General features: G+C 34.3%; 2 protein-coding genes across 2 annotated transcripts; both read left to right on the forward strand.

Annotated features, from left to right (window-relative positions):
• The first annotated feature begins 968 nt into the window (after positions 1-968).
• On the forward strand, positions 969-4,984 carry LOC133315748 (vacuolar protein sorting-associated protein 29-like). Its single transcript, XM_061517412.1, has 4 exons — positions 969-1,110; positions 2,630-2,798; positions 3,778-3,915; positions 4,415-4,984. Exons 2-4 carry the CDS (start codon positions 2,667-2,669, stop codon positions 4,706-4,708), a joined length of 564 nt encoding a protein of 187 aa, XP_061373396.1. The 5' UTR covers positions 969-1,110; positions 2,630-2,666; the 3' UTR covers positions 4,709-4,984.
• A 2,775-nt stretch (positions 4,985-7,759) lies between these two features.
• On the forward strand, positions 7,760-10,506 carry LOC133315751 (uncharacterized). The gene is made up of 5 exons (XM_061517416.1): positions 7,760-7,888; positions 7,994-8,064; positions 8,178-8,258; positions 8,735-8,778; positions 10,161-10,506. Exons 1-5 carry the CDS (start codon positions 7,849-7,851, stop codon positions 10,258-10,260), a joined length of 336 nt encoding a protein of 111 aa, XP_061373400.1. The 5' UTR covers positions 7,760-7,848; the 3' UTR covers positions 10,261-10,506.
• Positions 10,507-11,493: the final 987 nt, after the last annotated feature.

Raw genomic sequence — 11,493 nt, forward strand, 5'->3', positions numbered from 1 at the left:
CTTATTCCTTGAGTGTAGTTTTGCTTTCTTTGCATCTTGGGCTTCCTGTAGTTGTGGTAAATATGAAAATTTGGAGTAGAATCTTTGAAAGAAAACATGCGTGAAGTATTTTCATCAAATAGATGGCATGCATACCCAGTCTAACAACATCGAAGCAACTCAAAGTTGAAGTGAAAGAGTTACCTTTCTACCAGCAATTTTGCTGGAACGCCTGCCCATACAAATAGGAATGGAAGTCCATATCTTTCTGACTCGAGAGTTATCAATATAGGTTGCATTTGCATCCAACCATATATACATGCTAATTTATTTCTTATATCGATTCTTTTAATTTGTTGCTTGTTGTTATATTTATACCCACAAGTCGACACTGAATTTCAACTTGAGGGAAGGGAATATGGTGCTGGAAAATGAGAGGTTGAGGATTGGTTTCTGGGTGAGGATGTTTCTGGGGATTTGCGTGGAGTGGATGTGTTTGGATTGAAGTGAAGTTGTGGTGTGCTGCAACGACGCCATTTTTTTTTTTTGCTTAGGTAGGAGCAGTGAGAGAGAAAAAGGATGTGACTCAGAAGATGTGAATGTTATCAACGATGTCGTTACTCATCCTACGTGGGTTGTGACTCAAATTAGTAATGTTACAAGTAAACAACATTATTGACGTCGTTGAAGCTTCACTGACGGAAGGACTCATGTGGGCCTAGTTTGAATATTACAAGGATCACGAATGACCTTTTTTATTGCTAAGGACTAAAGTGGGCACCGTAAAATTTGCTAGGGACTCTAAAGGATATTTACTCTATTTATTAATTTTTTTATCTTGTTTCTTTTTCACAATACTTTTTTATTTATTTTCTAATTTTATGGAAGAGAAAAATGTAAAAAGCTACCAAACATAAAATTTTATGTCCTTTGAAATAATAAATCATTTCTCATAATAATAATAATATAATTATGTAATGAAATTGATGCGTTTTGGTGCAGTCACGCACGGTCTTTGGTTTTGGGTTCATTTTTTTTATTCTACCGGCCAGCTTCGGTGAAGTCCCAGTCTACGATCTCACCGTTCACGAAGGTGGCGTTTCGTTACAAACCTCCTCCTCTCCTCCTCAGGTTCTCTCTCTCTCTCTCTCTCCTGTGTTTCAATTATTCTTTGTTGTTGTTCTTCTTCATCTTATATATTTTGTATTACAGTGATTAATTATATTTTAGTGGAAAAATTAGCCTTGTCTCTGTTAAATACTACGTTTCGAATGGCAAGGAATGCTTGGGATCTTTGAAGAAACGAACTTGTATATTCTTAATTTAATTTTTATTTTAAAATTTCGTGTTTTAAGGGTTCAAATTGTTAAATGCCCCGTGCGTGGATTCCAGGAAAGGAGTTGGCTAGGGATCTCATGCCTCTGATGCATTTTTTTCGCTTTTTTCAATCCCAAACACTCAACTTAAGATGGCGTTTCTAAGCTTATTACTCATGTGCCTATTCATTTTTTTATTATTATAATTTTTTTATTTTTTTATTTTTTTGAGTTTTAGCTTGGATCACAGAGTTTCTTGATAAATCTAACAAAAAGAATTAAACAATAATTAACAAGTAATAACTAATATGTCTCATCAATGCTCAAACCTATGAGAGTACAAAGAAAAAAGTAAAAAACACCTTTATGGACTTGGAGGAGCATAAGTTAGTTCAGTAATTGTGTTAAAGGGGGTGACTTTTTTAAATATGTCTTTGAACATGCCATGCTCACGTTAAGGCACCGGCAGGGTAGTGAGGGGCATCGGTAATGCATTCGTATTAGGTGGTTCAAAGCTTATACATAAGAAATGCTAGCAACACATTCTTTGACACTTTCTTTTCAATGATCTTTCTATTTTTGAGTTAAATCCCATATTGGCCCCACTAAATAACCTAGGCTCACTCTCTATTAGTAGGACCAACACGAGATTTCACCCAATAATTGAGAAAGGCTTAAAAAAGATTGTCAAAGAAAGTGTTGCTAGCATTTCTCCTCCTCTTGGTGACAAAATAAACTAGAAGTAAGGGCCAAAATGAGACAGCTGCATAAACAAAGATTGGCTTGTAAATGTGAAATACGGGATTTCATATTCGTAGGCGAATAGAAAATTGCTCAAATAGACTGTTGTGCGAGATTTTAGTAAACATTTTTCATTTCATCTCTGAGGTTCAGCTTCTTGCTATAAAAATAAAATTAATAGACTTGTCAGAAATCACCAATTGGGTTGCGGTATCCAACCAAGAAAGGCATGCCAAATGTCAGATTCCTTTTTTTCATTTCAAGCAAGACAACGGTTGTGAGCAGAAATGCTAAGATTTTTAGAAGGGTGTATATATATGGAGGAGGGGTCAATTAATACTATTCTTAATTAAAGTTAATCGTACACCATAGAATAAGTTTTTATTAGATAACTTCTCACAAAGTTTATCATCGGATTAAAATTTTCATTCTCTTCTCTAAGCATTTTATATGTTGACCACTAACTGCTATCTGATTACAGCACATGGTACTGTGTATCTTGTTCATGTATTTGTATTCACCTTGTGTCGGATAAATTCTTTTAGCATTTAGTTACTGTTACTTTGTTTTATGGGAATACTTTGTTTCTGCAGGTTCCCTAAATCAACTTTCAGTTTTTGATTGTTGAGGATGGTGCTAGTCTTGGCCCTGGGGGATTTGCACATACCCCACCGGGCACCTGATCTTCCTGCAAAGTTCAAATCCATGCTTGTCCCTGGTAAAATCCAGCACATCATTTGTACTGGAAATTTATGTATTAAGGTATGTCCATCTTATTAAAATAAGTATTGCCGATGCAGTCTTACTGTTGCCATGCTATGTTGGAATACAATCAGTTGCCTTTACTTTATTTTTCAACTTCTATATGAGAGGACAAAGGACAGGGGTGTGAAAGTCTGAATTTTTTATCTTGGCTTCTTTTTTTCTGTAAAACGAAATATTTTCCTCTTAAAATCTTTGTAGTTGTAGGATTTCAGTTAATTAGGAAAGGTTAATTCTCTTTACAATGTAAGGGTATACTAGAACATTTAGGTGTAGGAGACATCAAATTGTGTTTTGTCATAGTGTGTGTGTTTTGTCCCATGTGTTTGCCATTGTCCATGCTTCTTAATTTCTTATGTAGAAAATTGATGACTATTGAACTACTAAAATTGGATAATCCTGGGCACCTGAATGGAGGGTTTTGTAATGGTTCCTGTGGCCAGTGTCAAATCCATGTTGGGGCCTGGTGGGATGCTCCTTGTCTTTTGTGTAACATGCATCATTCCACATTTCCAAAAATCTGTTTTAAAGAGTGTTCATTGGCTTCCCTGCCTTTCCTTTCTTGTTGATATTATGAAACATTATATATGTTTTCCTTTTTTTCTAACCAAAAAGTGTTATTTTCTTATCTGGTTGGCCACCTCCCTTGAGACCAGTGATAGTGTTATTGATGACAACAAAGGGGCTAAATTATTATTACCTATTGTTTTAAGTTCTGCCTTCGTTAGCATGGGTACTGTTCACATTACTCTAGCCCAACTTCTGTTCAAGCGCTATACCACCCCCCCACCCCCCGGGCCCGCGCAGGCGTATTGCATCAGTTATCTTCTGCAACTACTAAAATTAATTCAGCACATTCATTATAGTTCAATTTTTATATATGATTCGTATTTTATTCGCATTAACTTGTATGGTATGGAGTTAGATGAGTTTGTAATGATTGAATTTCTATACTAATTTTTAAGTCATTTATGTTCAGGAAGTTCATGACTACTTAAAGACTCTTTGTCCTGACTTGCATATAACTCGTGGTGAGTATGATGAAGAGACAAGATATCCAGAGACTAAAACACTAACCATTGGCCAATTTAAGCTGGGACTATGCCATGGTCATCAGGTCTGATTTTATTTTGACTGACATTGTTTTCCCCGTTTCATTTTTAGATTTTTAGATATTAACAGTGTAGGATTTTCTTGGCAGTTACAGGGTGCTGCATTTTGGGTTTTGGGATCAAAGGGTATATAATTTTAGGCAACAGTAAAAAAATTGTGGTTTGGGGTAGAAATGACAAAGTTATTACCATAGATTACCTTCCAACAGCTTCAAACTGAGCTGAATGATTTTAGTCATTCTGTCACTTTAGGTTGCACTTGTATGGGTGCTATTATTGTCTCTTTACCATCTTCCCGATGATGTTTCCACATTTTATTAACGGGTGCAGTTTTCCTTTTTTTTATTTTATTGTTCCGGCTGCAACTTTTTTTCTATTCAATCTTCTTTCACCAATGATTGGATATTTTACGAAACTGTTGTTGGTTCTGTTTTGTAGAAACTGAAAACTCTGCTTTGTTATGTGTTGCTATATGATGATGACATGTTCTTAATGTTTGTGAAGGTTATTCCATGGGGAGACCTAGACTCACTTGCAATGCTACAGAGGCAGCTTGATGTAGACATCCTTGTCACAGGTCATACCCATCAGTTTACAGCTTACAAACACGAGGGTGGTGTGGTTATAAATCCAGGTTCTGCAACAGGGGCCTACAGCAGCATCACTTATGACGTCAACCCAAGTTTTGTCCTTATGGACATTGATGGTCTGCGTGTTGTGGTCTATGTATATGAACTTATTGATGGAGAGGTTAAGGTAGACAAGATTGATTTTAAGAAAACATCCACAAGCCACTGAGCTCATTAAGCACTTGTATTTTTTCTTACTCTCTTGTATCTTTCGTTTTCTTATTTGGTCGTATAGGTTTTTTCCTCCTTCGAACTTTCCAAGGCTGTACTGTTTAGTTTTATTTTGCTTGGAACACCTGTATTTTGGCCATATCATAGGATTCTTAGGATTTGATCTATTGCTGATTTCTGTGAAACTTGTGACTGTTTAGCAATGGCTTTTGTGTATTCCATTTTACCAGTGATTGGCCCAGGGATGATATGAAGCAAAATTTTTGTTAATCAGAAACAACATTGACATTGTAACGTGGTAATTTATATTTTCATAAACAGACAATTATAAGTAACATTCATGATGTGTACCATGATTATTAGGATGAGTTTACAATGTCACGAGTTGCATACATGTTGCAACTTATTGGCACAATTCATGTACCACTGAAATATTAATTTTTTATAATTATCATAAATTATCATTTAGATTGTGTAAATTGCATTAATAATTTTGGTTAATATTATAGTGGTATTATAATTATGTATCAGGATTGTAATTATCATGAATTATCATCATGGTATACCCGTAACTTGTATTATATAATGATTTTAATTAGCTTGCTACCTTCTATTTGAGATTACAAATATTGATACTTTGGTTTTCTTTTTGTAAAATAATCTTTAAAAGAAGCTAGTCACTCGAAGCAAGCTAAGGGTATAAATTTTTATTCGAGAGGAATGTAGAGCTATTGTGTAGGAATCTATACTCTTTTTCTGCAGTGTTTGGTTTTTACGAAAAGTACGCTGCTGCTGTCAACTCACGAAGAATTAAGAAGTATTATACACTTAATTTGTTGCCATAAGACTTTATGCTCGCATGAAATTGCGTGGGCAATAGCTATATATTGAAAAAAAAAAATATTGTAAATTGTGATTAGGGCTTTCAAGACCCTTTGTAGAGTTGGTAAAATGGGTTCGGTTTGGTGGATCAATCTGTCTCATCCGTTAAACGAGACGAGCTGAGTTTTTCAATCTATTTCAAAAGCGGGGTGGGATGAGCTCGTTTTTTGACGAGTCGATGACGGGTCGAGGCGAGTCAGTGTAAAATAGGCTCAGGCTAATGGGTCAACTCGTCTAATCCGTTAAACGAGACGGGTCGGGCCAAGTTTTTCAGCTCACTTTCAAAAACAAGGCGGGCGGACTGGCTTATTTTTTGGCAGATTGATAGCGGGACGGATCACTCACTTTGCCATCTCTACCCTCTTGTAGGAAAAATGAAAAAGAAATTTTATTCTCAGAAGTCCAATGAATGCTCCTTTCTACTCGAGAGATGTCTCTGCATAAACCCACGTAATCCAATTCCATTCGAGCAAATAAGAAAAAGGAAAAGATAATTTTGCTATTGTCATAAAAAACTTTTTTTTTATATCATACTTATATAAAAATAAATGAATTTAATTATAACGAGAAGAGAGAGAGAAAATTAATGAGATATAATAGGAGCTATTCATTTTTGTATGAGTATAGCATAAAAAAAATTTCTACACAAAAATATTAAACCCATAGGAAAAAATACAAAACAAAAGGATGGTTCAGGTTCCGGTATCATAGCAAGGGTTTAATATTTTTGTTTTTATTGTACAAAAGATTTTTGTGTTACACTCACATAAAAATAAGGGAAACTTATTATATCTCACTAACTTTTTCTCTCTCTTGTCACTAGAATGGGACCAACTCACTTATATATGAGTGCGACAAAAAAAAAATCTATAGCAAAAATAAAAATATTTTTTCCTTACTTGTTGCAGAATTTTTTTTTTCGTGACATACTAATATCAACTTTTTCTCTCTCTTGTCATTATAAAAAAGGAATGCTGTAACAAACTAACAATAACGTTATTTACGTACAAGGCATACATTGTGCACATCCAGATGGTAATTTGTATTTTGTTTGTTACTAACCTTGTTAGTTCATGTTATTCTTTCTCAATATTTAAAAATTTAAGTTACTAACACACTTCTTAACAAATATTACTAGCAGGCGAAACATAAACCTCGTAACTATTATACACTAAATGGCGTAGCAATTTTATTTTATTTTATATTTTTTGGGATAACAAAGAAGTAGCATCTTTAGTTATGCGCAAGAATCGATATTGATCTTCAAAATAGTGATGCTTGCCATTAAAAAATGGAAGGAGCTGGTGTAAATGCATAGTCTCTTTTATTATTGCTTGCAAGTATTGGCCTCGGAGCTCTTGGTGTAGTTGCATTGCATATGTTGCTGCACAAACAAATCTTAATAAACAAAACCCCAAACGGTGACATAGGATTATTGAGGCCGAAAGGTCTCTAGTTCTAAGTTCTGAAGGGTCATTGACAACAAAATCTTTACGCTCTATCTCATAAAAGATATTGGTTTTATATGGGTGGGCATCCTAATAAACAAAAACAATAATAAGTGAGGAATTGAGCAATTAGATACAATACGCAGCGTGTCTAACATGTCATTGTCATGAAACGGGTGGGTGTGTAAATGCCATGTCTCTTTTACATTTAATTACACGTGGGATGATGTGTAATTTTATTTTATTTTTAAATCCGTTATATAAATTATTTCCACAGAATCCCAAAATCAAAGAATAAACTTTAAATATATACCACACGTGGTTATTTTACAATTGTTTATCTTTATTTTTTTATCATTTACCTTTTATATAATTTTTTTCTCTGCCGTTCAAAATTGCAAGTGTTGGGAATAATTAAAAAGCGTTATATCTTTCTTTACTATTGATTAAGTATCATTTTTAAAAGAGAAAAATATTTGTGCAGTTATTACACATAAGTTATTTGTATTTATTTTCAAAATGACGTTATTTTAGAATTAAAATATTAAAAAATTATAATTATAAATACTCTAATAACTTTGAAATAAATTAAAATTATAAAAATACCATAATTTTCATATCAAAACGACATCGTATTAAATTTACTGAAAAAAAAAAAAAAAACTGTTTTTTAAAATGATAAACTACAGTCTAAAAATTCATATTATTAAAAATAAAAAAACATATTTCAGAATAAACCCTTGAAGTTAACACAAAACCGAGAGAGAGAGAGAGAGAGAGAGAGAGAGAGAGGGTGAAGTGAAGTAAAATGGATCCTCGCCTTTGGCACAAAGTAGCTGCGATTTCAGGTAGTTTCCGGAACAATCCCTTCCGCTAAACTAGTTTTGTTTTCTTCACTCATCCGTTCCTCGTACCCTTCAGTTCAATAATAACTCTGCTTTTTACTGAAACAGGAGTTGCAGCACTTGGATTGGGCACTTATGGCGCCCATGCCTTCAAGCCCCAAAACCCTTCTTACAAAGATGTCTGTTTCTTCATTTTCCTTTTTTTTACCAATGGCTTTTCATCATAAAGCTTGGTTTTTTATTCCCCCCATTCTTTATTTTTTAATTGGACATTTGGAATTTATCTGTGAAGGTTTGGCACACAGCATCGCTTTACCATTTGGTTCACACCGCCGCCTTAGTTGCCGCTCCAATTACAAAACATCCCAATATTGTAAGGTTCCCAATTCCCATTTCTCACTTTTCCTACTTGCTCTTTCCTTTTCCTTTTCCTTTTTGGCCCTTTTAAATGCTATTACTACTATATGGTTATTAACTTATTATGAAGTGTTTGTGAAATGAAAATATAAAGAACCATTTCAACTAACCAAAAGGTTAAGCTGCTTGAGGCTACATTAATGTTTTATACTTTTCTAATACGATCCATCACACCAAAGCTCTTTCGGGATAAAGGTGGATATTGCATAGCCTCGTCTACTTGTGTGAACAAACTCCACAATATTTATTTAATTATGAATTAAATGGGGGGCAGTGAGGATTAAACCTATGACACCAGAGACTTTAATATCATGTAAAGAATTATTTCAACCCAAAAGTTTAAGTTGTTGGGTGATACTATATTACTAATAGTTTTATACTTCTCTCATATAAAACATCAATTTGTTTTTTCATTCATCATTGTTTGTGCAGTTTGGAGGCCTTCTAACTGCTGGGATCTTGGCTTTCTCTGGGACGTAAGTGATATATCTAGCTTTGCTATTTAAAACTATTTAAATGACTATCTTTGTACCGTGGAATTCTTCTAGATATTTGAGATGCTTATTTTGAAACAAAAGTAAATTGTTTTTCATGTCGCTTTAGTTTTTTTTTTCTTTGGGTAACATTTCTTATGAACAATTCAAGGTGAGCTTAGTGAAAGAGGCTCCCACCATTGTGGAATCTGTGAGACATATATAAATCTCAATTTAATAAAAGATATTTAAGGTTATTCAAGCGAAAAAAGGTGAGATGCATCTGCTCAGGACATTGTGGAAGGTTTGAAGTGTGACATTGATTACCCCATGGCAAAGAAACTGCCACATAATTTTGTCCATTGAACTGAATGAAGGGAAAACTAAAAGATGAAATAATTTGTTTAACGATAGAACCAGATATAGTTGCTCATACCAAAACAAGATTACACGTCCTATTTTATATAAAAATGAAATCACTAACTTCGGCTTCAGGGTTATCAATCAAGGGATGGTTAACCCAGTGCTCCAGAGGACCACCAGGACACCAGTTATCTTTACAGAGTAAAGCTCATATCTTACGGTTAACAATGATGCAATATGATTTTGTAAATATCATTACAGGGACTACCAGGTCTATAGTACCTCAACAAATTTGGGTTGTCTGTTTAGGTAGAAGGATGATTTGAGTGTGATTTAAGATTCTTCAGGCATCTATCTCTGGTGAAAAATAAAAATAAAAGTCACTTTAACAATTTGGAATTTGACTATCCAACCTGAAGAATTCAGCTATTCGGGATCAGGTCCAGGAGATTTACAATTCTCCTCATTTCCCTATTTGTGATTGTTGAGTTCATGTCATCCCAAGTAATACACAGATGAATGTGAGAAAGTGAAGTTTGGAAAATATTAGCAAATTAGCCTCTAATTGGAGACCTAAAATGGAATTGTTTCTCCTTCTTTGCACTACAAAGGAGTGCAATGTTTTAGAATTTACTTCCCATTGTTTGAAGTAGTTAATTTTCGTTTACTATTTCCAACAATAAACAATAGTGTTTTTACTTGACTGCTTGATGGTAAGCAGATTGGATGGCTTTTAACTCGTTAATTTGTTTAGCAGAAGATACTTTATGCTTGGATTTTTGTAGGAAACCAAAAACAAGATAACCTGAGGTTTTTAATGTTAGACCTCTGGGCAGATTTTGAAATATCTTGTATCAGAAGGTTCAGCAATTCACTTTGTCCAATAAATAAGACTAAACTATTACAATACTGTGGAGCTCATGATCTGGTTTTTTTGCTAAAAATATTGGTAAAGAAAATAAGAATGATCATTAAACTGTTTTCATCCATGATGATATTGAAGGAAATGTTGAATTTTTTAGGTGTTATACTGTGGCATTTCTTGAAGACAGGAAATATTCAACCTTGGCTCCATTTGGCGGCTTTGCATTTATAGCAGCTTGGGGTAGCTTGTTTTTCTGATGACCTCAACTCCGTTGGGGTAGCTTGCCATGATGGGTGCAGAAAATTATATATGCATTCTCTCTTATTTCTCTCTTTTAAAAATCATATATATGCGCACTTGCAGGCAAATGCGTGCATAGTGTTGGATTTATGTGGAAGATAATAGTGGCAACTACACCACAAGCTTTCAAGAATTCATTATACTAATAATAATACGTGTAGTTTGTATCATTAAGTTACTAAAATAATTATAATTTGTCGATATATTTCCTGATTTTATTAACTTATATCTTAAAGGCATGGGATCAAGAAGCGAAAAAATAATACTTATTAATCACGACCCAGGTTTGGGCTGAGCTAGGCCCAATATTTAAAAACTTCACTTATAATGTTTCAAAATATCCTTTTAATAATTGCTTTACACTTTTATAAATTTTAATCAAGGTTCGAGTGTTATAGGACAAGAGGTTGTACCTTTAATTTATTCATCTTTTGTAAGGTATTGTCGTTTATCTATGCATACGTCAACATACAGACAGCCAAACAAGTCACAACAATCTAAAGTTATAAAATAGAAAAATAATAATACTGCAGCAAGAAATTTAACATGAAAGTCAGATACAGAGTATTGGCCATCCTGCAACACTTGACCTCATCAATGGTCTGAGTTATGCTACTTGTTTCTGTCCGTCACCTAACCACCCAACATTTGTCCTTGAGTGAACCTAAACAACACTTGATGAATCCACCAAAGAAGCATGCATCTTCTTTTTGCTAAAATTTGTTAGCTGATTCTTGGCTTTGATGATTTGCACACCGATCAAACTATTGTTGTGTCGGTTATGAATGTCAAAGCTTCAATGTTACGTGGACAATCTTCCTCAATTTCTTCTAATGCATCCTCGCGATGTATGTATCATGTTTTCTTGAGTTTTAGAAGAGAAGGGTCCCATTTAGATTTTGCTGGTCACTTATGTGCTTTGTTGCAGCGTAAGGGAGTCATAACTTTCAGAGATGACAAACAACTCCAAAAAGGAGATGTGATTTCGCAAGAACTCCATAAAGCAATTGAGGAGTCCCTTGCTGCAATTGTCACTCTCTCCTAGAAATATGCTTCTTCCACTTGGTGTTGGATGAACTCCAAAACATTCTTGAATCAAAGAGGGTGGTGGGGACAGTGGCGGACTTGCACTTGCACAAGTAAGCGCAAGTGCAGACACAAACTTTCTTTTTAAAAAAAAAAAATTTGTG

This window comes from Gastrolobium bilobum, unplaced genomic scaffold (assembly GCF_033153095.1).
Source record: "Gastrolobium bilobum isolate Gb01-03AN ecotype WA unplaced genomic scaffold, APGP_CSIRO_Gbil_v1 utg31796, whole genome shotgun sequence".
Taxonomy (NCBI): domain Eukaryota; kingdom Viridiplantae; phylum Streptophyta; class Magnoliopsida; order Fabales; family Fabaceae; genus Gastrolobium; species Gastrolobium bilobum.